General features: G+C 42.3%; 1 protein-coding gene across 1 annotated transcript; it reads left to right on the plus strand.

Annotated features, from left to right (window-relative positions):
• The first annotated feature begins 2,597 nt into the window (after positions 1-2,597).
• LOC134626819 (4-galactosyl-N-acetylglucosaminide 3-alpha-L-fucosyltransferase 9-like) lies at positions 2,598-3,668 on the plus strand. The gene has a single exon (XM_063472740.1). The coding sequence runs from the start codon at positions 2,598-2,600 to the stop codon at positions 3,666-3,668; it is 1,071 nt and encodes a 356-aa protein (XP_063328810.1).
• The last annotated feature ends 24,172 nt before the right edge of the window (positions 3,669-27,840 follow it).

Consider the following 27,840-nt stretch of genomic DNA (forward strand, 5'->3'; position numbering starts at 1 on the left):
CTAGATATGCACCTAGATATTGGACAGCATCGGCGCCCTCCAACAACCTGACCAGCCCGCATCAAATGGTGGAAGCTGCCCAAGAGCAAAGACCAATTCAAGATGGGACTTAACCAGCTGACCACCGACCCCGGCCAATCAGCGAGTGCACTGTGGGATAGTGCCACCGAACAGATCCGAAGGACTGCCAACGATGTGCTGGGAGAGACCAAACCAGGGAAATGCTTTATTGAGAAACAGACCTGGTGGTGGGATGAAGAAGTGCAGAAGATTGTCAAGCAAAAGAAGGCCGCTTTTAAGAAATGGCGTCAAACACTGGCAGACTCTGATTCTCCAGCAGTACAAAACTAGCAAATCGGCAGCAAAGAGAGCAGTAGTAAAAGCGCGATCAGCCCACTACGACCAACTATACGCCGACCTGAATACACCAGAAGGAGTGAACAAGATCTACCACCTCGCGAAGGCGCGCCACCGCTTAGCGCAAGATATTGGTCAAGTCAAATGCATCCAAGACAATAATCATCAGGTCCTCCGAGATCCGCCAACCATACTAAGGCATTGGAGCAACTACTTCTCAGAGATCAGTAACAAAGAATTCCCCCACCCTCCAGTTATAAGCACCGACCCAGTACCCGGACCAGTCCCGCCTATTACACCCGTTGAAGTGGAAACGGCCATCAAGAAGATGAAAAATGGAAAAACAACCGGACCAGACGATATCCCAACCGAAGTCTGGAAGCTTCTCGGGCGACCGGGAATGGCCATCCTGACAGAACTGTTTAACAACATCGTCAGCACAGGGTAAGTCCTGAAGGCCTGGACGACCAGCATTACCATACCCATATGGAAGAACAAAGGGGATGTAGCCGAATGCTCAAATTATCGTCCTATTCGCCTACTATGTCACACGATGAAAATATTCGAAAGAGTCATCGATGCACGTCTTCGGGAAATTGTCAACGTCACCCCCAACCAATGCGGTTTCGTAAAGGGATGTGGAACAACTGACGCCATACACGCTGCCCACCTCCTGCTGGAGAAGCACAGGGAAAAGAAGAAGACGGTACACATGGCCTTCCTAGACCTTGAAAAGGCTTTCGACAGGGTACCCCATGACCTCATGTGGCACTCCCTAAGATCTCATGGTGTCCCTGAGGCGTACGTCAAATGGATACAGTGGTCCACCAAGGATCAGCTCTGTCACCCCTCCTCTTCATTCTATGTATGGATACCATCACGGCCGACCTCCAGTTACCTCATCCATGGTCTCTCCTCTTTGCCGATGACGTATTCCTCGCCAGCAAAGACAGAGAAGAGACCCAAACGACGACGCAACTCTGGAAGACCCAGCTCGATGAATATGGTATGCGGCTCAATACGAAAAAGTCCGAATACCTGGAAGAAGACAGAAGAGTTCCGCTACTTGGGCTCAGTCATCAGTTACGATGGAAATATAACCTCCGATGTCTGAGCATGAATAAATGCAGCCTGGTTAAAATGGCGACAGGTCAGTGGTGTCCTTTGTGACAGAAGAATGCCAGATCGACTCAAGGGAACAATCTACAAAATGGTGGTCCGCCCAGTAGCCCTGTATGGTTCCGCATGTTGGCCCGCATTGACCACACATGAGCAGGCCCTAAACACCATGGAAACGCGCATGCTCCGATGGAGCCTGGGAATTACAAGACGGGACTGTGTTATGAACAAAGAGATACGGAAGCGACTAGGTGTAGCCCCAATTAAGGAAAAGATGCTCGAGTCCCGCCTGAGGTGGTATGGACACGTGATTCGAAGCAATGAGAACTCTGTAGCAAAAACGGCAATGATGATCGACCCAGAAGGACGCCATTTACAAATAAATGTTTGTTTTGAGTCTGCACTTTTGGGTCTATCATTTCTCTTATCCTGCCTGCACACAGCCTTCCCATGACATGAAGTCCCCCCCGGACTTTCCTAATAAAAAAGCATTTTTATTCAAAGATACATCAAAATACTGTTGGGTCGATATAAAAATGAGAATAAGAGTTGAAATGTGCGTGCGTGCGTGCGTGCGTGCGTGTGTGTGTGTGTGTAAGGTATTATCTTATAATAAATGTTCATGTGAAAATGTGCTAAAGACGAGTCTGACTGTGGTAAAATTACGTAAAGAGAATGAAACATTAAGTGAATTATATCCATATGTGATTAAATGTTTAAATGTGATGTGAATTATTTATTTTAAGAATAACATAGAAAATGTAATGAAGTGATTTTAAAGTTTAGACTTTGGGTCAAATCTTGTAAGTCAGATAGAGACACAAGGTGTGGGTGGACACCAGATGATTAGGTGTCAACAACTTGGCTGGATGCCCAAAAAGTGAAGATGTGATGTCCAGTAGGATGGGGTGGAGAAAGAGTGAGCAGGTATCAATGTGGGCTGTAAAATTCATTGTGGGGTTTTCCCTTTTTTTCTTCTGTGAGATAGAATAGAATAGCCCTTTATTTTCATTGTATACGTACAATGAAAATTATGGGTATTTAAAGGCATTCTGTTGTGTCCTGCTGACCATGACATTACTAAATTTGTTCTCTGTGGTCTGTCCTTTTTAGAACACAGTATGGCATCTGGATCTTTCACTGGAGTCCTGCGACCCCTTCTCCTCAGTATACTTGTACTGGGATGCTTTGTGACTCTGTTACTGATTTATTTTAAACCTTATGAAGGCTGGTTATCAGGTCCTGTAGAGTCAGATCAGGTGAAGAACCTCATCCCCCCCAATAGTGAGAAGAATGCCACCATTGTGCTGATCTGGCTCTGGCCCTTTGGCAGTAAGTTTGACCTCAGCATCTGCAGCTCTCTCTTTGAAATTGATAACTGCTTCATCACAGCAGACAGGAACCTCTACTATAAGTCACATGGGGTCATCATCCATCACAGAGACATCAGGGGTGACCTGTCCAATCTGCCGCAGCTGCAGCGGCCATCTTTTCAGAAGTGGATATGGATGAACTTTGAGTCGCCGACACATTCATCCAAACTGTCTGGGATAGAGAAGCTGTTCAATCTGACTCTCAACTATCGTCAGGATGCAAACATTGGAGTGCCTTCTGGGACCATCGTACCAGCAGAGGGGGAGGAGAATTTTGTACCACCCAGTAAAAACAAGCTGGTCTGCTGGATAGTGAGCAACTGGAACCCACAGCACGACCGTGTGAAATATTTCAATGAGCTGCAGAAACATGTTAAGGTCCATGCATATGGACGAGCCTTTGGAAAGCACATTTCTGACAATGACCTCATGCCAACCATCACCAGCTGCAAGTTCTATCTGTCCTTTGAGAACTCCGTCCACAAAGATTACATTACTGAGAAACTATTCAACCCACTCTCAGTAGGAACAGTGCCAGTGGTTCTGGGCCCGACCAGGCAGAACTATGAGAAGATTGTCCAGGGAGACGCCTTCATTCATGTCGATGACTTCAGCTCACCCAAGGACCTGGCTGATTACCTGCTGCTTCTGGACAATAATGAGGAAATGTACCTCAAGTACTTTGAGTGGAGGCGACACTTTAAAGTAAAGAAGGTCCAATTTCCGGTAGAACACGCATGCCTGACTTGTGATTATTTGCGTAGGAACAAAGAATACAAGGCATTCAATGACCTTGATAAGTGGTTCTGGGGCAGCTAGAGAGTTAAAGGGGTCTGAGGGTCTTGTTACGTTGTTGAAGCGAGTGCTTTAAAAGTTTTGTCCTTGGGTTAACATGAAGGGTATTTTCTGTTCTGTCCTGAGCAGCTGAATGGTGTTTTTCTATTGCTTTAGAGGCCCAATTACACATCTTGTGTTTTATTTTTACTTCTTTAATTAAAGTTGCTGTCAAATTGTGCTAACCCTCATTTAGCCTTTTGAATGAACATGACCCCATTCACAATACAAACTTTTTGCTTTCATATCAGCTATTCATGAAGCAGCGACATAAATGTGAAAGTGTTGAAGTCACCTGTGCTTTGCTTGTTGACCTCCAATGTGAAATGGTTCATTAGGATCATGTACATATTGTGTATTTTTAGAATTACATAGCTTTTCCTGTATTTTTGTCAGTTTGCACTGCTAATCATAATGGTACCTTCACATATTTACAATAGGACCGATGGTTGTCATGTATGTGTAGTTTGTATTTGGTGAACTTTACTCAGACTTTGTCTCATGTCAAAAGTGAGTGTGAACTAACATGAAATCAGCCCACGTGTGAAGAAAAGAGTGAGACTCGATCAAGCTTTTAAGCTTCCTGCAAGATTATCTTTGTATGACTCAGTATAATTTAGTGTTGGTTTGGAGTTTGCAAGTGAAAAATGTGATTTTTCTTTTATAGTGTTACATGAAACATTCAGATGTTGTCAGAACAGCTAATTCACTGCACAATGCATTGGAACAGCACTGTACTGTACCAACATTATATCCAAGATGAGCCTCTGTCTGAAAGAACATCAGGTTGTTTAATATTTCTTGAAGGTTCAAAGGGACCACTGATGTACAACAGCATGAAACCAAATATGTTCTTATGGAGTGTGGTTCCAAATGCCAAAGTGAACCCTGTCTGTAAACACTGTAGTGCACCGTAAAATAAAAATTCCATAAAATAGAGAAAATGTCCTGGTAACTTTCTGCCAGGACATTTTTCAGGCATTCAAGTGACTTCAAAGTAGAATAGAATAGAATTAAACTTTATTGTCATTGCACATGTCACAAGTACAGGCAACGAAATGCAGTTTGCATCCATCCAGAAAGTGCTTTAGCCATGATATAGATATATTACAATATATATATTAACAATAATATAGATATATTACAGAAATAAAAGAAAGGGTACAAAATATGGGTCTATTATAGGTATGTTACAATGTACACGGTACGAAGGTATGTTATGAATATGCTATAACTATTTTATTAGTCCTTTATTTATCCAGGTAAAAAAAATTTCATTGAGATTAAAAATCTCATTTCCAAAAGAGACCTGGCATCATGGCAACAAAAGTCAAAATACACATACCACATAAGTATATACATTTAAGACAAATACAATATCCCATACCACCATGTGTAAAATATACAATAACAGATCAAATTAAGAGTACATTAAAAACAATCACACTGAGTAAAAGAGTTATTCTCTTGTTCCTTTAAGACAGACTTAAACTCTCCCAAGGTAACCAATTCTGATAATTTCAGTTCCTTCTGCAGATTATTCCAGGAAGCAGGGGCAGCGTATTTAAAAGCCTTTTCCCCCAATTCTGTTCTAATTTTTGGGACAATCAATTGTATGATATTGTGAGAATGAAGGCTGTATTGGTTGTGGTTTTTACACATATAAAAACATAAATAATGGAACCAGCCCAAGGGGAGATTTATAGATAAAGATCAACCAATGGGAGAGTCTGCGAATATGCAAAGATGGACATTTAGCAGCAGCATACAAAGAACAATGATGTACACTATTTCCATAGCCAGTAATAAAACGTATGGTACACAGTATCCAACCTCTTTAGGTAGTGGGCAGGTGCACTCATAAAAAGCAGGTGACCGTAATCTAATAAAGGTAAAAAAGTTGCATGAATCAAGTGTTTTCTCACTTGGAGGGAGAAACAGGATTGGTTTCTAAAAAAGTAACTTAGCTTTAGTTTTAACTTCGACACAAGCCTTTGAATGTGAGTTTTAAATGACAAATTCTGATCTATAATGATCCCTAGATACTCGTAAGATGTGACCATTTCAATTTCAGTTCCTTGAATTGTTTTAATCTTAGGAGACGTAGCTAACAACTCTTTGGCATTTGAGAATAACATGAACTTGGATTTCTCTGGGTTTAACACCAACTTAAGTTGAGTTAAATGGGACTGAACGACATCAAAGGCAGACTGCAGAAATTGCAGGGTTTGTGATACTGAAGGAGATGAACAATAAATAATTGTATCATCTGCATAAAGATGAAATGCTGCATTTGACAAATTATCACAAAGGTTGTTTATGTAAAGAGAAAATAGCAATGGCCCTAATATGGAGCCCTGCGGAACTCCTTTGGATACTGGGAGAAAAGAGGAAGAAGACCCAGCAGCATTTACAGACTGTTTTCTTGCTGACAAGTAATTTGAAAACCAACTTACAGCATTTACAGATAGACCAATATTGTTTAGTCTATGTAATAAAATAGCATGGTCAACTGTATCAAAAGCCTTTGACAAGTCAAGAAAAAGAGCAGCACAGTATTTTTTGCAGTCCATTGAATCAATGACGTTATTAACCACTTTAATAGCAGCAGTTATTGTGCTGTGTTGTTTTCTGAATCCTGACTGATGTTGAGAAAGAACTGAATTTTTGTCCAAAAAGTCTTTCAGTTGTTCACTAATGAACTTTTCTAGAACTTTTGCTAGAACACACAATTTAGATATGGGCCTGTAGTTATTAACATCTAAAGCATCACCTTTCAGCAAAGGGAGAACATAGGCAGATTTCCATATTACAGGGACCTCACTGTTCGAGAGGCTAAGATTAAAAATGTAAGTTATCGGTTCTGCTATAAAATCTGCAGCCAACTTAAGAAAATAGGGATCAAGTTGATCTGGTCCTGCAAATTTATTTAGATCCAACAGATTTAAAGCCCTGTGGACCTCAAAAATATTTAGCGGAGAAAAACTGAAGGGTTGGACCACAGATTCAGTTTGAGCGGTTGCAGAGAGAGCCTCTTGTTGATTAAGCTGTTTTAAATCTGGATATAAAGATTCAAATAGAGATCCTGAAGAAACAAAATGCTCATTAAAGCAGTTTAGAATGTCACATTTCTCTGTTAAAGTGCAGGAGTCTTTTACAACAAAGGCTGGCATCTCATTTGTAGTTATGTCCCCATAAGAAGATTTTATTATTTTCCAGAATTTATTAGGATCCTTCAAATGTTTAGTAGTTTTTGAAAGATAGAATTCTGACTTGGCCTTTTTAATTAAGGAAGTTGAACAGTTTCTGAACTGTCTAAAAATCAGCCAGTCCGCTTCGGATTTAGTTTTTCTGGCCTTAGCCCAGGCAGCATCCCTATATAAGTATGTACAGGCTGTAGTAGGTGCAATATGAAATATACAAGTTATAAACAGTTGTAGAATTATAATTATCATATTGTACAGAATGATTGTCTATTCAGCATTTACAGTAGTGCAGTTAAGATAAGATAAGAAATATGTGGATAATTTCTACAGAGTCTATATAAAGTGCTGGTGGTTGTGAGCGGTGGTTCAGTCCATGTTGTTATTGTGTGTATGAGGGTCCAGTGGTCCATTTGTTGTTTTTGTCCATTGTGTGTGTGTTCAGTTATGGGTGGTTGTGGGTGTGTGTATGTTCAGTCTGTGAGATTAATGTGGGTCAGATGTCAGGAGGCAGAGTTCAGGAGTCTGACAGCTGTTCCAGTACCTGGTGGTCTTAGTCCGGAGGCTCCTGTAGCGCCTCCCAGAGGCCAGGAGGGTGAAGAGTCCATGTGCTGGGTGACTGGGGTCTTTGATGATTTTCCCAGCCCTTTTCCTGTAGATGTCATTTATGGCAGGAAGTGGTGCTCAGGCGATGCGCTGGGCAGTTTTCACAACCCTCTGCAACGCCTTCTGGTCCAAGGCAGAGCAGTTTCCGTACCAGACTGTTATACAGTTGGTCAGGATGCTCTTGATGGTGCAGCGATAGAAGTTCACCAGGATGTCTGAGGACAGGTGGTTCTTCCTCAGAGTCCTCAGGAAGAAGAGGCGCTGGTGAGCCTTCTTGACCAGCTTGGAGCAGTTGATCGTCCAGATGAGATCCTCGTAGATGTGGACGCCCAGAAATTTGAAGCTGCTCACACGCTCCACAGCCATCCCTTTAATGTAGATGGGTGGATGTGGGTCAGCATTCCTCCTGTGTTTTCTTCAAAGAGGATACCTGACAACGGTTTGAAATGGGCGCAGACCAGGAATCCTTTTGCAAAAGAAGACAGTGAGTTTATTTACAGTGGACAAACACCAGGTGATAACATATACAAAGTGTTGGGGTAACGGGGTCCAGGGCTCCAGGGTCCGCAGGCAAAGGATAAGGGTCCAAAAACATGCTCCACTCTTTTTACAACTCCAAGTCCTCTCCTCAGTCACTTCTCTCGTTCACACACTCACTCAGTCTTTACAGGGTCAGGTCCAGGGGAGATCTATACACACAGAGAATCCAATTAGTAACAAAGCACGTGGTAACTCACAGATTCTAATTTGCAGACAGCAGGTTGACTGATGCTGATGGCTCAACGATCCAGCGAAGAATAGCGTAGATCCGCCATCATAACCCTAACCCGTAACACCATAGTGAAGTTTGCTGATGACACTACGATAGTGGGAAGGATATCAGACAACAACAAGTCTCACTACAGAGAGGACGCCCAACATCTAATCAAATGGTGTGGAAACAACGACCTGGTTCTGAACACTGCCAAAACAAAGGAGATCGTTGTAGACTACAGAAGGGCCAAGAAAACAACACGACCACCCCTCCACATAAATGGTGAGGAAGTTGAGAGGGTGAATGACATTAAATTCCTGGGCCTACACATAACAAAAGATCTCACATGGACTATTAACACATCCCACTTAGTGAAGAAAGCACAGCAGAGACTTTTCTTCCTAAGAAAACTTAAAAAAGCAAATGTACCAACCCAGCTCTTAGTAAACTTTTACAGGAGCACAGCAGAGAGCATCCTCTGTCACTGCATCACAGTGTGGTGCTTCAGCTGCACTGCAGCAAACCATCAAGCTCTGACCCGGACCGTCAAACTGCCCAGGGGATCATTGGAACCAAACTCCTGAATCTCGACACGGTCTATGCTAGCTGTTTACAGAAGCAAGCTAGCTGCATCATCAAGGACCCAACCCATCCAGGTCACAGACTTTTTGTACCCCTCCCATCAGGGAAGAGATATGGGGCAATCAGAACTTGCACAGACTAAAGAACAGCTTTTCCCCCAGAGCTGCAGCCTGTGTCACCCCTCCCCCAACACACCATAGCTAACTCTCCCTCTCTCTCCTTTACCCCATGTTATGTCTGCTGCTAATGTACAAAGTCATTTATTGGGCATTAATGTTTAATGTTTGCACTAAATTACCACACTGTAAATACTGTTATACTTATTATCTTAGACACTAAGATAATAAGTGCCTTCTTTTTACTTTATATTTATACTTTTACTGCGGTTATTATGCTACTATGCTGCTTCTTGTTTTATTGCTGCTGGCCTCTGTGCGCTACCAAACAAATTTTGTTGTATAACTACAATGACAATAAAGTTCTTCTTTATCTTTATCTTTAAGAAGCATTCATGATTACTGGAATCAGGTGCGATGATGAGCACAGGTGCGTGGGCCAGTGCCGGGAGCCCACAAAGAGCACCACCACAGAGGAGAGAGAGAAAGAGCGAAAACAGAAACAAAACATGTTGCCTAAAACAGGGTCACCCAGCGAGGACCATGACAATACCTGACAAACATTTAACAAGATCTAGAGTACCTTCAAGTTAGAATCACTGCCGTGTGGTTGTTTTGCCTCAGCCAACAGTTAAGCTGCAGTTTACATCCGAGTCTGTCCAGTCGTGATATGGTATACACATGTTGGATTCACTTCATCTATAAATCAGAGTGAATATTTGTCCTAGATTAACACTGTAGGGTCTTTACCTTACAACATAAACTGGCTTGAAACAAAATCTTCTGACTGTTAAGTATAAATATGACTAAAACTGAACCGATCTAAAGAAGCTGTTCCTGAAGTTCTGGTTTCTTAGAACAGCTCAGATGGATGACCGCAGCCCACAGCACAAGGCTGACAAGACTTTTCCCCATTAAATAAATAAATAAAACACAGAAAATAAAGAAATACAAACAAAAAATTATTGTTTTCTTTTATGCTTTACGTCTGCCTTGAAAAATCAGTCATAATATTAAACTCACCTTGTTTTTGTAGGGAAGGATTCAGTTTCTACTTTAGCAATCTGAAATCAGAGGCTAACATTAGCATTTGTTAACATCAGTCAGGAAGGTCTGAGGCTAAAACTGGGTTAGAGTAACTTTGCCTGAAACACATTATAATCTAAGGTAGAGACAACTATGAGAGATAAGTATAAAACTTATTAGAGTCAAAAATTACAAATATATCCGCAGAACCATGGATTTTTTCAATTAAATTAAATTTTATTTACACAGCGCCAAATCACAGCAACAGTCGCCTCAAGGTTTTTTTGTTTTGTTTTGTTTGTTTGTTTGTTTGTTTTTGCTTTGCTTTGTTTTATTCGTTACTTCGAGCCCTGTGTACAGGAGCTGCAACAAAAAGATCTTTTGTTAAAAGGGTTGGCGTAATAAGCAAATGCTTCAGCCAATACCTTTTGATTAGCCTTGTCTTGTGCTTTCTTGCTTTGTGGTAATCTTTATTCTGTATTCACTGAGATATTTGATTGCTAATCAATAAATCAATAATACTAATAAATAATAAATAAGGTGCTTTATATTGTACAGTAGACCCTACAATAACACATACAGAGAAAAACCCAACAATCATATGACCCCCTATGAGCAAGCACTTTGGCGACAGTGGGAAGGAAAAACTCCCTTTTAACAGGAAGAAACCTCCGGCAGAACCAGGCTCAGGGAGGGGCGGGGCCAGGCTGCACTCTGCTTCAGCTCCTGTGCAGAGCTGATTATTAAATATCTTCAAACCTCAAATCTTTGGCATGTTTTCAGTCTCTTACCACATCTGTAAAGACAGTAACACCAAATTTAAAAAAAGCTTGTACTTCAGTAACTCCTCATTAATCTGTAACTGTGGATTAAACTGTAGAATGAAAAAATGTAAGAGAAGAACTTCAGATCCTGAGTGTGTGAGGACAGAAGGATCAGCTTTATTTCAGATTTGAGAGAAACTTTATATTTGAGTTTGTGATGGTTCTGTTCTCTTTGTGATTACAGGAGCTGCCCTCAGATTCAGACCTCAGCACCACCCAGTGACAGCAGACAGATCATCAAACATGTTCACATGTTAACTGCAAAATGAACTGATGAAAACAGTACAAATTTAAAGTACCGCATGTGCTGTAGTGAAAGCTGCAGCTTTATTGATAAAGTGAAAGACAAAAAAACAAAAGGATTAATCACTCATGTAACTGTGTCACTATATATCAGCATTAACAGGACCTCAGTTTGGTGTTTCAGAGAGCTGCTGATCTCAGACCTGCACAGCTTCCGTTTTAAACACTTGATGTACTCAGCTGCATGAAGAGCACGTTTGAGTTTCTCTGACACAATTAAATAAAACCTGATGAAGGTCAAAGGTCGTCACTTGTATGTTGAACTACAAACTTGTCATCTGGAATTCTTTCACAGTTTTTTGCAGATAATGTGTTATTTACCATAAAGTGATTCAGAGTTATTCATACCAGAGTAACCAGAGAGGATCATATATTTTTAAATATATAACTTTCTACAGGACTGAATATAATATCTTTATGTAAAAGTCCGGAGCCTCTGGGGAGTATCCGAGTATTTATAACATTACACAAACCAAAGGTCTCCATCACAGTGTTCATGAAATGCTGGGTTTATCCATCTCCTGGGGCGGGCCTACAGAGGAGTGCTGAAGATTTCCCTGTGAGGGAGCTGCTGGTGAAGATCATGAATCCTGCTTGATCAATGCGATGAGCTTCAGTCTTCCTGGTGTTTCTTAAATGAAGCCTCTCTCAGTGGGTCAACAGAACTTCTGGCACAGGACAGCTGTGATGAAAGAAAGGGAAGAAGTTTCTCCAAACCTCTGGACCCAGAAACCCAGCTTGGTCCTGATGGTCTCCCTCACTAGTTTCTCTCCCAGGTGACTGTAGCTGTTGATATAATATGGACTCTATTATTAAATGAAAAGATCAAATTAGACTACACTACTGAAACGTTCTGCTGCTGTTTTTAAAGTCTCCATGTTACCAGGCTGTAGAGGGCTCTGAAGATTTAAACAGTTTTAGATCCATTACACTCACAGTCTTATGTTAAAATCTCAAAGGACAGCATGATATTTCTGATATTAACAGTAACTCTGGGCCTCTGTAGAGTGTGCAGATGATCTCATCGCTGCACACTCCACAGAGAGGAGGTGCTGTCGCATTGTCCATGTTTTCTACAGTCATTGGACTGGACTCTCTCACAAACATCACATCACCACACGCACTCTGGATTTTTGCACACTTTTTATAATTTATAATTTCTTTTAATTCATAATTTCTTACGTAAACTGTTATTTGCACATTTTTACCGTATATTTCTAAGTTAAAATCTGTACATTTTTGTGGTAATCTGTAAATCTGTAAATCTTACCTTCAATTCTTACTGTCGTGGTCGGGCATTGCACAGCAATAAGCATTTCACCACATGTCGTACTGTGTATGGTTGTGTGTGTGACAAATAAAATGTGAAATTTGATTTGATTAAACCTAAATCACAATTATTTTCAAAATTAGAATTAAAAAATATTCCCAACTTAAGTGGTTACAGCAGACACCAGTTAGTACAAAATTAAGAACTCTTCCTAAATACAGATATTATATTATCAGAGATATCAAAATAATACATGTTTAATTAAAAATATAAGCTTTCTTATTGACCACATAAACATGAAGATTCCAGCATGCTCTTTTTAAATAAAGATGAGATAAATCTTTATTAGTGGGAGGTCTGGTCAGCTGCATTACTGGTTTAACTATCTACATAGAAGTTTTTAATGTAATATTGACTTTGATTATTATTACACTCTCTTTCTCTCCACACCTGACTGGTAGACACGTGATGGTTGCCATGGTGAAGTGGGGTCTTGGAAAAGCAACATCGGATTAGTATCTTGCCCAAGGATATTTGGCATGTGGACTGGGGATCGAACCACTAACCTTCCGGTTAGTAGCTGCCTTGCTCTACCACCTGAGCTACAGCCACCCTGCCTTCATATTATAGTGAGAAGTTTGCGCCACAGGGCGTAATATGAGCCAGAAACCGGAGTCTAAACCACCCACCGCTGTTTAACCAATTATATTAGCACTTAGGTTACATGACACACAATAAAAGTGTTTACTGCCTGGGTGTGGTGCTCTTTGTTCATTTGGGTCTCCTGAGCGAAGGCTGTGACACAGCGTCGTTTTTAAGTCAAACAGTCATGGTCCTGGGTCATTTTGACCCAGCCCCCTTAGTTTTCTTGTGTTTTTGTATTTTGTTCTTTATTCATCCCAAGTAAGAGAATACTGGCTCTCTTGGAAGATATACAGGAGAGGTCAGTCATTCAGTGAAAAGAACTTGAACTGAGACACCAGGGAGAAGAGGATGAAACCCAAAGGCTAGAAATAAGTGACAGACAAAGACAATACTGTACTAATGCACCGTCCTTATCATCAGGAGTATTATTATTAACAGACATTCCTCCTATGACAGATGGAGGAATAACTGTTATTTCGAAGTTGGCTACAACGATGCAATCAAGGACACAAACAGAAGAACAAAAGGAGAAAGAGCAAGCAAGGAGGGGAAACACTGAAACACTCAAACAACCAATGAGAGGGAGGTTTAATGGAACATTAACGGAAATGCTTAAAGAAGAAAAAAGCAAACATTTGTGAGATGGACATTTTGAAAGTGAAGGCTGTTTCTCTCTCAAGTGGGATAAGATGATGAAGAGAAGATAGAGAGTACCACAAAACCCCAATATCACACAAGGCATCAAGCACAACTACAGCAACAGACATTAAGTTGTGACACTACTCCCCAGATGCATCTGGGGAGTAGTGTCAGTGGGGAGTAGTGTAGTGTCAGTGGCCTGTGTACGAGCCATTTGGAAGGCCTGGAAGGCCTTGACGGGATTTCTTTATTGGCAGAAGGGGCATCCAAGAAGACGAGTAGGCATACACTACTGGATTGCAGAATCCAGAATGGCACCACAAGGGGGACGAGTTGGACTTCAAGGCCCCAGATGGCAGAATTCCAAACTCATCTTAGATCCCACAATCTATGTTGGAAGGACACCAGAACCAGGGACCCTACTGATGAGCTCCTAAGAATCTTATGCAGAACAGATGATGTCACTCACTTGTGAGCCAATGATGGCCTCTCACGGGGACATTTAGATCTAAAGTTCCTGAATCACTGTTTTACATAAATGTTAAAAATCTAAGGGAAAGGCAGTGATATTAAAACAAACAAAAAACCTTTAAATCAAGAGAGCTAGGTCAATATTAACAGTGTTTAAAATAGTTGACCAACGTATTTATTAGGTCTGATCTTGTTATATTACTTTTTACCTCAATCATTTACAGCGTTGGTTTTGCACAGTATAGCAATACGACTGTCTCATTGACGCTGCCAGACTGTCGCTGAACGTCTGCAGTAACTGCTATTGCAGTGTTACTGATTGAAAACTAGATGTTTAAAGAGTCCAAAGGTTGACACGGTTTGATTGCTTTGCATATCAACTATAACGATGCTAACTGTTATGTTCTGAGCTCTTTGTTTTCAGTGGCACCCAACATAACCACACCACCTGCCTATCTGCCAAAGGAGGGTAATTGCACATGTCTCACACGAAGGTAGGTGACACGCATGGCATATTTAATAACAAACATTATGAATAGGTTTAACGCCTCTCAGATACTTTTTTCAGGGCTGACCCATTTTGGTTCTGTGGAGGAAAGGACTCCATAGGACCTCCGTGTACGGGCTATTTATAGTCTAAAGTAGGGCTAGGTATCGTCACTGATTTCTATAATTTGTCTGTTTATTTGCTCACCTTGCAAAGAACCACTCCTCTTTAGAGGGAAAAAGGGACATATTATTATGCTGATAAGTTGCAGGTGTGGTTTTACAATAAAAGAAGAAGAAGTTAAAAATACACATCTAAAAGTTAAAGTTAAGTAAGGCATGAAGTGCTGATGTTGCACAGGCTGATTAGAAATCAGTTTCTCTGCTTGGTTTCACAGAGCAGCTGTTCCTCTTAGACTATCAGCAGGTGCTGTGGGCGTGTTTCCTGAACCAGGCGAACAGGTGTGTGCAGGTGAACTGTATTCAAATATTTAATCATCATAATTTACAGATTATTACAGAGATCAGACAAGAACACGGTTGGGTTCAGCATAAAACATGAAAGTTAGCATGTCAGCATGACTGAAGCAAGATATATATTATAATAATATAACAGCACAACCTTCAGTAAACACAGACTGTTTTTTCTTGTCCTGAGTTCGTGGAGCAAAATGTAAAAACAGTGATGGAGCAGTTTGGGGGTGTGGCTGCACAGAGTGTCTGCAGGTGACAGCTACGCCCACTGTGTGAATGCTGCTTCTAAGAGGTTTTCATAATTGTGATTAACGTCTTCATCAGTTTTAAATTTAATCAGTAAGATTTAACCATCCAGCACAGTTTGACACCCATAAATGATTTTTACTGGAACAGTTTTCATTAGAAAAGAGCTGGACATGACACCAGAGGGCAAAAACAGAGCAGAGCTTAAAGCCCAACAGTTCACAGAGACACTTTACACCTGTGTGTGTTTGTAGAACGTCTGTGTTGTGTTCAGTAACTGAGCTATGAGTGATGAATGCCTTATATAGTTCCGCACTTTTATTTGAGGCTGTTGGGTACTGTGAAGCCTCCTGTATCATGTCAAACATGTTAAAAACACTTAGAGGGAGTGAGAATATGTTTCTGTAATCAGTATCAGGTTGTGTTGTGGTCCTATAGACACGCACTGAAACAGGAAATACCACAGAGAGCTTGTCAGGGGTGTGGTAGTCTGCCTGCGACACGTGATGACATCACAGCCACGCCTCGTTTACAGGACTGTAGTTTAGAGCTGAGTTGGAGCACAAACGTGATCTTACATGTTAGCATATTAGTGGACTACTTTAATAAATATACTCACAGGTCACATGGTCAACATAATCTCTAGTTTAACTCTCGATAAGATAGGAGAATAAGACCTTACACAGTATTAATGTGACATGGAATAACAGCTTCTTTTTTCTTGTTTTAAATAATGAGTTTGGTAGAATTACGTGTGTGTCACTGCAGAGCGTTGGCGGCTGTTCTACACTACCTGCTCCTGCTGGAACAATGTGCCCATAAAACCTCGTACTTTGATCGTGCATTCTGTCAGAGGGAAAGAAACAAATGAACTTGTTGCAGCAACGGCATCCTGTTACAGCACCACGCTCACTGAACTCTTTACAAATGTTTGTAAAGCAGGCAGCACGCCTGACTCCGATTCAGGCGTGTGTCCCAATGCTTTGTAGTGTCACGTTGCTTGAAGCATGCATTGTTCCTAACAGCCAGCAAAAATCTATACAGCCACAGTGAAGTGGGTGGTTGTGTCCAGCTCTTGTAACTGAGTGTCAGTATTTGAACAGCTCTGATTTTGTTAATGAATTGTATTTATTATCACCTCCACCCAGATCTGAAAGCAGTGTGGTGACGTGGTGTATTGGGGAAGATGTGGAGAAGTAGCCGGACACGTCTGCAAAGTGAATTATGTTCAACTTTAAATTCAATTCAATTCAACTTTATTTATACAGCGCAAAATCACAACAACAGTCTCGTCAAGGCGCTTTATATTGTAAGGTAGACCCTACAATAATACATACAGAGAAAAACCCAACAATCATATGACCCCCTATGAGCAAGCACTTTGGCGACAGTGGGAAGGAAAAACTCCCTTTTAACAGGAAGAAACCTCCAGCAGAACCAGGCTCAGGGAGGGGCGGGGCCATCTTCTGTGATTGGTTGGGGTGAGAGAAGGAAAACAGGATAAAGACATGCTGTGGAAGAGAGACAGAGATTAATAACAGATATGATTCAGTGCAGAGAGGCTATTAACACATAGTGAGTGACAAAGGTGACTGGAAAGGAAAAACTCGATGCATCATGGGAATCCCCGGCAGCCTACATCTATTGCAGCGTAACTAAGGGAGGATTCAGGGTCACCTGGTCCAGCCCTAACTATATGCTTTAGCAAAAAGGAAAGTTTGAAGCCTAATCTTGAAAGTAGAGATAGTGTCTGTCTCCTGAATCCAAACTGGAAGCTGGTTCCACAGAAGAGGGGCCTGAAAACTGAAGGCTCTGCCTCCCATTCTACTTTTAAATACTCTAGGAACAGCAAGTAAGTCTGCAGTGTGAGAGCGAAGTGCTCTAATAGGGTGATATGGTACTACAAGGTCATTAAGATAAGATGGGGCCTGATTATTTAAGACCTTGTATGTGAGGAGCAGGATTTTGAATTCTGGATTTAACAGGAAGCCAATGAAGGGAAGCCAATACAGGAGAAATCTGCTCTCTCTTTCTAGTCCCTGTCAGTACTCTTGCTGCAGCATTTTGGATTAACTGAAGGCTTTTCAGGGAGTTTTTAGGACTTCCTGATAATAATGAATTACAGTACCATATTTTCCGCACTATAAGGCGCACTGTATTATAAGGCGCATTAAGACAAACAAAAAAGGAGGATTAAAAGGCGTTTAAAGTGCATCCAGCAAAATAAAACAATCAGATGAGTTAAACTTTAACCAACTCATTCACAGTAACTATTAACATTGTTAAGCTGTAAAACATTAAATATTGAGCAACACACTTCCATAAATCCATCAAACTCTTCACCTTCAGTGTCTGAGTTAAACAGTTGGGCAATTTCAGCATCAAGCATGCCCGGATTCCTCTCATCATTATCTGAATCAGTCTCGTTGCTGTTACTTAGCTGTTCAGTGATTATTCCAGCCTTCGTGAAAGCTCGGACTGATACCTTAGCCCAAGCATCCACGATCCATTGGCAGACAGAGGCGTAACTCGCTCGGCGTTGCCTCCCTGTCTTGGTGAATGTGTGTTCGCCTTCTGTCATCCAATGCTCCCACGCAGCTCGTAATTTAACTTTGAACGACCTGTTGACACCAATATCTAGTGGTTGGAGTTCTTTGGCTAAACCACCCGGAATGATGGCAAGCTCCGAATTAGTTTGCTTCACTTGGGTTTTGACAGCCTCAGTGAGATGGGCGTGCATGGAGTCGTAGATCAAAAGAGACGGAGATTTGTGGAAAAAGCCATCCGGTCTCTTGACATAAACTTCCCTCAGCCACTCGCTCATCTTCTCCTCGTCCATCCAGCCCTTTGAGTTAGCCTTGACGATGACGCCGGCTGGAAACTTTTCTTTTGGCAAAGTCTTCCTCTTGAAAATGACCATGGGTGGTAGTTTCTGTCCATTAGCTTGGCAGCCCAGAACTACAGTGAAGGATGACGTCTCGTTCCCTGTGGTGCGTATAGATACCGCACTGGTCCCTGTTTTCTCGACAGTACGGTTCACGGGGATGTCAAAGGTGAGGGGGACCTCGTCCATGTTAGTGATGTGTTCTGGCCGGATCTTTTTTTCAGTGATCTGATTCTGGCAGTAGGTGCGGAAAATGGCCAACTTTTCTTTGTAATCGTTTGGCAGTTGCTGTGAGACAGTAGTTCTTGTGCGGATTGAGAGATTATGCCTTTTCATAAAACGGAAGCACCAAGAAGGTCCCCCTCGAAAGTCGTTAATCTGCATGTCACGTGCTGCCGCTGTTGCCTTGAGTCGAATAGAGACTGTAGAGACACTTCTACCTGCTGTTCTCTGTTCAATTACCCACTGTTCAATTTTGTCCTCTAACTGCGGCCATCGCGCCTTGTTCCCTCGGAAACTCCTTTTGGTCTTCTTTACTTGTTTTAGGTCATCTTCTTGCTTCCTCCACTTGCGCACCATCAACTCATTAATGCCGAATTGTCTCGCAGCTGCTCTATTTCCATTTTCTACTGCATAACTGATTGTTCGGAGTTTAAAATCTGCTTCGTAAGCGTGTCTCTTCGCGGGTACCATTTTGAAGTCATTATACACACACAGCACAGTAATGTTGTGTTGAAGCACAGTACGTATTACTCCGCGAGGCTCCTTGCAACAATAACCGTAATGCTCCGAAAAGAGGCAGTAAAAATTTTTTTGAAAGATTTTTGAGCATCGTGTAGCACATAAAATCGGCTCGAGGTCAGTAAGCACAAACCAAAATTCATACATAAGGCGCACTGTCGATTTTTGTGAAGATTTAAGGATTTTACATGCGCCTTATAGTGCCGTAAATACGGTAGCTCACAGTGGACATAAATGGCCTCTTTCACTCCTCTTTCAAACCATCTGTCCTCTCTGTCCAAAATGTGAACATTGGCATCCTCGAAAGAGTGACCTTTATCCTTTAGATGCAGATGGACTGCTGAGTCTTGTCCTGTGGAGGTGGCTCTTCTATGTTGTGCCATGCGCTTGTGAAGTGGCTGTTTGGTCTCTCCAATGTAGAGGTCTGGGCATTCCTCGCTGCACTGTACAGCATACACCACGTTGTTAAGTCTGTGTTTTGGAGTTTTGTCTTTGGGGTGAACCAGTTTCTGTCTGAGTGTGTTGCTGGGTCTGAAGTACACTGGGATGTCGTGCTTGGAGAAAACTCTCCTGAGTTTCTCTGATACACCGGCTACATAGGGGATGACAACGTTGTTGCGTCTGTCTTTCTTATCCTCCCTCGCTGGTGTCTGATCTTCTTTTCTGTGCATCTTTGCTGACTTCATGAACGCCCAGTTGGGATAACCGCATGTTTTGAGTGCTTCCTTTACGTGTGTGTGTTCCTTCTTTTTCCCTTCAGGCTTAGAGGGAACATGTTCTGCCCGGTGGTGTAGGGTCCTGATTACTCAAACACAAACTTGGAGTAATCAGGACCCTACACCACCCAAACTCAGGAGAGTTTTCTCCAAGCACGACATCCCAGTGTACTTCAGACCCAGCAACACACTCAGACAGAAACTGGTTCACCCCAAAGACAAAACTCCAAAACACAGACTTAACAACGTGGTGTATGCTGTACAGTGCAGCGAGGAATGCCCAGACCTCTACATTGGAGAGACCAAACAGCCACTTCACAAGCGCATGGCACAACATAGAAGAGCCACCTCCACAGGACAAGACTCAGCAGTCCATCTGCATCTTAAGGACAAAGGTCACTCTTTCGAGGATGCCAATGTTCACATTTTGGACAGAGAGGACAGATGGTTTGAAAGAGGAGTGAAAGAGGCCATCTATGTCCACTGTGAGCGACCATCTTTGAACAGAGGCGGTGGTTTACGACACCAATTGTCTGCCATCTATAATCCAGTTTTGAGATCCCTTCCCAGACGCCTTAACGCCCACTCACATCCTGGGCCATCTGACCTCAGGAATTCACATGATAGGGTGGGGCCAGGTTTCACAATGAGCTCACCCGAAACCCTGGCTGATTAGGTCCCACACCCACTTTCACACCTTGGCTCATGTGATTAGAGGATCACCAGGGGGTCCTTTGTCCCTCTTTGGGGGGATACTCCCACTGGGTTTAAATCTGGGACTCTCGGCCATTTGACCTTAGAACTGAAGAAGCTTCTCGGATGAGAGGTGAAACGTCTTCAAGCAACTTTAATATTTAAAGAGAATATTCCTGTTTTTATTAACGGCAGATAAACTGAAGAAGCTGGAATGAAGTCTTTGTCTCTGTCAATTTCTGTAATTTAGCTTCTGTTTATATTTTACGTTGTAAAAATGTAGAAACATGTGGTATATTAATCTATATCAAGTTACTTTTTGTCCCGCAACTAAAGAAAAATATATATGAATATATATCTTGGGGTTTTTGGCCTTTTCCAGCTTTATTGACAGACACAGTGCAGTAAGGAAAGCAGAGGGAGAGAGAGAGGAGAAGGGCCACGGGTCGGATTCAAACCCAGGCCGGCTGCTCTCAGCCCTACGGCATGTGGTCACCAACGCATTGAGCTACGCCGGCAGCGAAGAAAACAATTTTTAAGGTGAGAAATTCAACCTAACAATAAAATCACTTGTAAAATTCACAGGATTCTGATTACATCTGACTTGAAAACTATACGTGGATCTAATTGTAATTGTTGTTACCAAAAACGTCTAGATCACACTCCTCAGACTAAAACTGTGCCAGGGTGCTGGAGGAGCGGTGTCTTGGCTTCTGGTTTTCATTGTTGTCTTTCACACATGATGTGCTGAGCAGCCGAGTGTGAAACGCTGTGGCTGTGAGTTCAGTTCTGCTGTGCTTCAGTAAAGTCCAGCATCACTGAGGAGCAGTAACCCAGCACGAGGTTGTTTAGAACATCTTGATGCATGCTCAATCATCCAGGAAAGTAAATCTCCAAAAGTTGATTCTGTTTATCTGGATGTAGCGTTTTGTGGGAGAAACGTTTCGTCTATCATCCAAGTGACTTCTTCAGTCTCAGCTGACTGCAGGTTTCAATCTTATAAACAGTACATCTGCATAATGACTGAAACCAGCCCACTGAAGGAACAATGGGCTGGGAGGTCAGTTCCTTAATCTTAATTATGCAAATTCTCATGACCATTGATCAACAACCACTGATGTTTCTCCTACAAAACGCTACGTCCAGATGAACAGAATCAACTTTTGGAGAGGTTGTTTAGAGTTTCAGGACAGACCGTGTGGTGCTGCTATGGAACGCCAGGACTGCCATAATGAATGAATTAAATACACCATTAAATAATTAATTAAATGTGGCAATAATTAATTAAATATTTTTGACACATTTAATTAATTATTTATTTATTTCACATTTTAATTAATTATTGCCATATTTAATTAATTATTTAATGGTGTATTTAATTCATTCATTTTGGCACAGTTGACTCCTTCAGGTCTCACCATGAAATAATTTTATCTGTCAATCTCACCCAGCACACCCAGGGGGTGGGGTTATCGAGTCAAAACCATTGCTTTGGCCTGGTGGCCGTTGTTTTTAGCACACAACAACCGGCATGTGGAAACTAACAGAACAGAAACTCTTTCATGGCCACAAAAACCCTCCTGTTCACAGCTTTCAGGCACAAACTGACTCTGAGGCTCTTCAGTAAATCCAGCAGCTTTTTAACATCACAGGAATCAATCAAATGGAACTGAACCTGAGCTGCAAACCTTAGCAAGTCTGAGCCTGCCTTCTCTTCCTTCTTTCTAATGAAGAATATTTTTCACACACTAGTCTGGTTTCAGTAACGTCCATAAAACATCCTGATTGTCAGCACACGGCACTACAGCGACCCCGGGCTCTTCTGCTCGAAACCACAGCAGTGATCCATGACAAGAGGAAGTGAAGCAGGCAAATTTTATCAGTGAAAACAAAGACAAATTTGAGTCCCAGCTTTAGTTACACTCCGATTCATCAGACACAAACACACTCTCAAAAGGAAAACCTGCTGTGCTGCTACCCTCAGGGGAGGAACATCACTGAGTAACAGAGACATTGTCGTACCAGTATCACACCAGTCACGACCAACATGACTTCTATATCATAAATAAAGAGCAAACATTCAAACATCTCAGAAACTGGGGGGCGCTAGTGAGCAGCGGTAGGATGTAGACGTGTTTTTCGGGGCTCTCCACCAAAACTCAAATTTTTACTGAACACCACCATAAATTCTTACACAGCCGGATACTTTTCTGCGGGTGAATATTTCCAGGCTGATCTACGCTGTCCATTTTTGCGCAAGGAGACCGAAAACGAACCCTCCGAGCAACAATAAAACCATCGAGGGCTATGTTAGCAACACCGCTAGCGGGGCTAATGCTAGCACTAGTAGCCCTACCAAACCAGAGGCTGGCCCCCACGAAGACTGAACCTACACCCTGTGCAAGGAGATGTGTTGGGAAATGGCCACGTCTATAATGGGGAAGATTCATGAGCGGTTTGATACTTTTGAGGCTAGATTTCAGTCACTCCTCTCGGAGCAGAAAGAGATGAAAAACCGCATGGAAAGTCAAGAACAAGCGAGGTGTGCCTTGGATGAGTGCATAGAAGCGCTCGAAGCCAAATGTTCGGACCTAACTCAGCACGCCAATCAACTCAAAACCAAACTCCAGGACTTAGAGGCCTGCTCTCGCAGACACAATATCAAAATTGTCGGCATACCTGAGGACGAGGAAAAAAGTATGCCCACTGACTTTGTTTCTGGGCTTATCCCGGAGTTGCTGGGAAAGGAGCACTTTCCGCGTCCGATAAAAGTTGATCGTGTACACCGCTCACTACAAGCACTATCCTGACCCGCATTCATCATTTTCAGGAGAAAGAGCTGATCCTGCGTCTCTGCAGGATGCAAAAAGGCTGCGAGTATAAAGGAAACAAGGTGATGATATTTCCAGACTACACCAGCGAAGTGATGAATCAGCATCGCACTTTTGATGGTGTGATGCAAACCCTGCGCAGTGATGGAATCAAGCACTCGGCAAGGCTCTATGTATACTGGCGTGACGGACAAGCACCGTCAACCTTCAACGACGCAGATGAGGCGACACGTTGCATTAAAGGACACGGGTCGACTATGAGAAATTAAGGTCTCAGTGTAAGGTAACTGTAGTGGTTCTGACTGCAGAAATGACTGAGCAATATTAAGACTTCTAACTTTAAAAGACACCCTGCTGAGAACTGGCTTTGGACTTTCAAGTACAACATTATACCAACAACTTCAGATGAGACATCCTTACTGGTGTAACATTTTCTCAGCGAATGATGTTTGCTTTTCCTATTACATGGTGGTGGTAATACACAGCACTTTTATGTTTTTATTCTGAGTGGTGGCTGTGAAGATATCTTGCCATTTGCCGGGCAGCTCCCTTTGAAGTGATGAGGGGATGTTATGCGTCAGGTTCCGGGGGACGCGTTTTTTGGGGAAGGGGTGGGGTATGTTTTGATTTGTTCTTGTACTACAGCTCAGGTGCACTAGCTTCATTACTATGATTACTATGATTACTTTATGATTTTCGGTCATTTTGTATGAACAATGTCACACCTTATCATTTTCTTTTTCTCATTTTTCCTCACTATAATGGCTAGGTCACAGGCTAGTATACAAATGGGAAACAGGGATTTGCAGCTTGTATCATGGAATGTTGGAGGGCTTGGTTCAGTTGTCAAAAGGGGTAAAGTGTTTAAACATTTGAAATCTCTATGTGCAGTTGTAATTTTTGTGCAAGAAACCCACATAAAATCTACAATGCGGCATGTTTTAAAATGTAACAGGATATCTCAAACATATCAGTCATCCTTTACATCACATGCCAGGGGGGTAGCCATACTATTTAAGAAAAATGTCCCATTTCAACTAAAATCTGTAATCAACGATCCTCAGGGACGATACATAATGGTTTCAGGGATGATAGCTTCACTCCCATTAACCCTACTCAATATTTACGGTCCAAATACAGATGAGCCTATGTTTTTCAGAAAGGTGTTTGACTTGCTACTGGATGATACTGACGCAAATATAGTAATAGCAGGAGATTACTCTGGCGTCCACAAATCCTACAGTCGAATTGATTATTTTTTGGTCAGTTCAAGTCTTATTTCACAAATTTCAAATTCCAGATATCATAATATTTTGATTTCTGATCACAGTCCCACATCTATATCATTGAGTCTTAGTCTCCCTAAAGCAGGGGTCCCCAATCTCACTCCACGAGGGCCGGTGTCCCTGCGGGTTTTAGATCTCACCCTGGGTCAACACACCTGAATCACATGATTAGTTCATTACCAGGCCTCTGGAGAACTTTATCGATTTAAATCAGCTGTGATGGATCAAGGACACATCTAAAACCTGCAGGGACACCGGCCCTCATGGACTGAGATTGGGGACCCCTGGCCTAAAGAAAACTATTCCTGGCGTTTCAACCCAACCCTTCTCAGTGACGAAAATTTTATTAAATATATTACACCCAAACTCAAGGATTTTCTTGACTCAAATGACAACGGAGAGGTCTCTGATTCAACACTCTGGGAACCATTAAAAGTCGTAATGTGTGGTGAAATTATTTCCTATAGCTCAGCCCTCAAAAAGGAGAAGATGAAGCGACTTTTTGAAATTAATAGTGCTATTCCTCGTCTAGAAAGGGCTTACCAGAACTCTAAATCACCTGAGGATTACAGAGAAATATTAAAACTCAAATACAAATACAATGCAATTATGAGTGACCAGGTTACCAATCTACTACTGAAGCTGAAACATAAACATTTTGAGATAGGAGACAAACCCAGTAAACTGCTAGTGCAACAACTAAAAGGAACACAAGCTTCGAGAGCAATTCACAAAATAAGATCCAAATCGGGTGCTTTTCTAACAAATCCCACAGAAATTAATAAGCCCTTCAGAGAGTTCTCTCAGGAATTGTACTCTTCCCAGTTGAATGTAACACAGTCTGCTTTAAATGACTTTTTTGATTCTCTCAGTCTGCCCAGGCTAAATGAAGCTGCCAGAGATCAACTTGATTCGGACTTTACATTGCAAGAAGTGGTAGCTGCTATTAAGTCATTTGCATCTGGGAAGGCTTCAGGCCCTGACGGTTTTGGCATAGATTTTTATAAGAAATTTTGTGATGGTCTCACTCCATTCTTGCTTAGGATGATGCGTGATTCTATAAACAAGGGCGTACTACCCCAAACTCTGTACGAAGCAAATATTTAGTTAATCTTGAAGAAAGGCAGAGATGACTCTGATCCTGCTAACTTCAGGCCAATTGCTGTTCAAAATTTTGATCGAAAGGTGATAACCAAAATTTTAGCAACTAGACTGAACTACGACTTTGACTACGATGACCTGGATGACTGAGAACCTTCACAGACATATTGCCGTACATTTTGGGAGGAACACCCTTCAACTGGTACGGGAGTATGAAAGGGAATCTAGGAAACTGGCGGATTATAGGAACCACCTTCGCTTCAACCTAAGATGCAGACAAAGCAGAGTTGTTCCTAGGAGCTTGCGCCTTGGATCCACTGTCAGGGGACACAGAGCAGACTTGATTCTACAGAGAGCACAAAATCACCTTTTAAGTGAAAGGATAAGACAGGTCCATTTCACTATAGATGCCCTCCAGATCAAGATCAGCCAGACTCTGCAGGAACTGGAAACCCTTCTACCCTCTCCAATCTTAGAAGAGGTATACAAGTTTGTTGACAAGGCTCAGCGGGCCCAACACTCTAAAGGAAAAGAAAGACAACGCAGGAAATTTCAAACTTTGCTTTCAAAAACCCACACTCCTCAGTCTGAACCCACACAACCCAGAGAAGAAAACACACCTGAAGACAGTAGGGAGAAATGGGTAAAGAACTTTTTAGACCGGAATCTCACTGAACCTGAAAAGAGGGTTTTAGCCAAAGGACTCAATTTCGCCATTTCGCCGCAACAGTTGCCCATAGTGGACCTCATCACAGCCACAGAAACTGCCATACGGATTAATAAATTATCACAGACAGAAGCAGAGCAAATCAGGATGAAAGTCTCAGCCACCCTCTCCAGTGCGAAAGTCCCTCCGTCTAACCTCACATTACAAGAAAAGAAGGCCGTCGCTTCCCTGAGCAAAGACCACAACATCACGATATTACCAGCAGATAAGGGAAGGTGCACCGTGGTTCTAAACACAACAGATTACCACACAAAGATCACTACTCTCCTCAGTGACAACAACACCTACGAAGCTTTAAAGCGAGACCCCACAAGCAGCTACAAAAAGAAAGTTATAGCTTGCCTTCAAGACCTTGAAAAGGACAAAATCATTGACCGCCTCACATATCACCGGCTTTATCCAGGGGATGCCATACCCTGCATTTATGGACTTCCTAAAATCCACAAGGAAGGGGTCCCACTCAGACCCATAGTCAGTAGCATAAACTCAGCCACTTACAACATTGCGAAACACCTTGCTACCATCCTTGCACCTCTCGTGGGGAACACCCCACACCACATCAAGAACTCCACCGACTTCACCGACAAGGTCGAGAAACTTACCCTGGATCCAGATGAAACCATGGTGTCCTCTGATGTAGTCTCTCTCTTCACTTGCATACCCACCACAGAGGCAGTGGAGACTGTCAGAAAACGCCTACAAGAAGACAGCTCCTTGGAAGACAGGACCAACTTCACACCCGATCAGATCTGCACACTGTTAGACCTCTGCCTTACCACAACATACTTCAAATACAACGAAGGCTTCTACAGACAAAAACATGGCTGTGCCATGGGCTCCCCCGTGTCACCTATTGTAGCAAACCTTTACATGGAGGAAGTAGAAAGGAAGGCTCTTGGCTCTTTCAAAGGAAGAGTACCCAGCCACTGGTACAGATATGTAGATGACACCTGGGTCAAAATCAAGACACAAGAAGTGGAATCCTTCACTGCGCACATTAACGCCGTGGATAAAAACATCAAGTTCACCAGGGAAGACACACAGGATAACTGTTTGCCTTTCCTGGACTGCGCCGTGCACATTGGAGAGAATGGCAACCTCAACATCGAAGTTTACCGGAAGCCCACACACACGGACCAGTACCTCCTCTTTGACTCCCATCACCCTCTGGAACACAAACTTGGAGTAATCAGGACCCTACACCACCGGGCAGAACATGTTCCCTCTAAGCCTGAGGGAAAAAGAAGGAACACACACACGTAAAGGAAGCACTCAAAACATGCGGTTATCCTAACTGGGCGTTCATAAAGTCAGCAAAGAGGCACAGAAAAGAAGATCAGACACCAGCGAGGGAGGATAAGAAAGACAGACGCAACAACGTTGTCATCCCCTATGTAGCCGGTGTATCAGAGAAACTCAGGAGAGTCTTCTCCAAGCACGACATCCCAGTGTACTTCAGACCCAGCAACACACTCAGACAGAAACTGGTTCACCCGAAAGACAAAACTCCAAAACACAGACTTAACAACGTGG

The sequence above is a fragment of the Pelmatolapia mariae genome, linkage group LG4 (genome assembly GCF_036321145.2).
Source record: "Pelmatolapia mariae isolate MD_Pm_ZW linkage group LG4, Pm_UMD_F_2, whole genome shotgun sequence".
NCBI classification, from domain to species: Eukaryota; Metazoa; Chordata; class Actinopteri; order Cichliformes; family Cichlidae; genus Pelmatolapia; species Pelmatolapia mariae.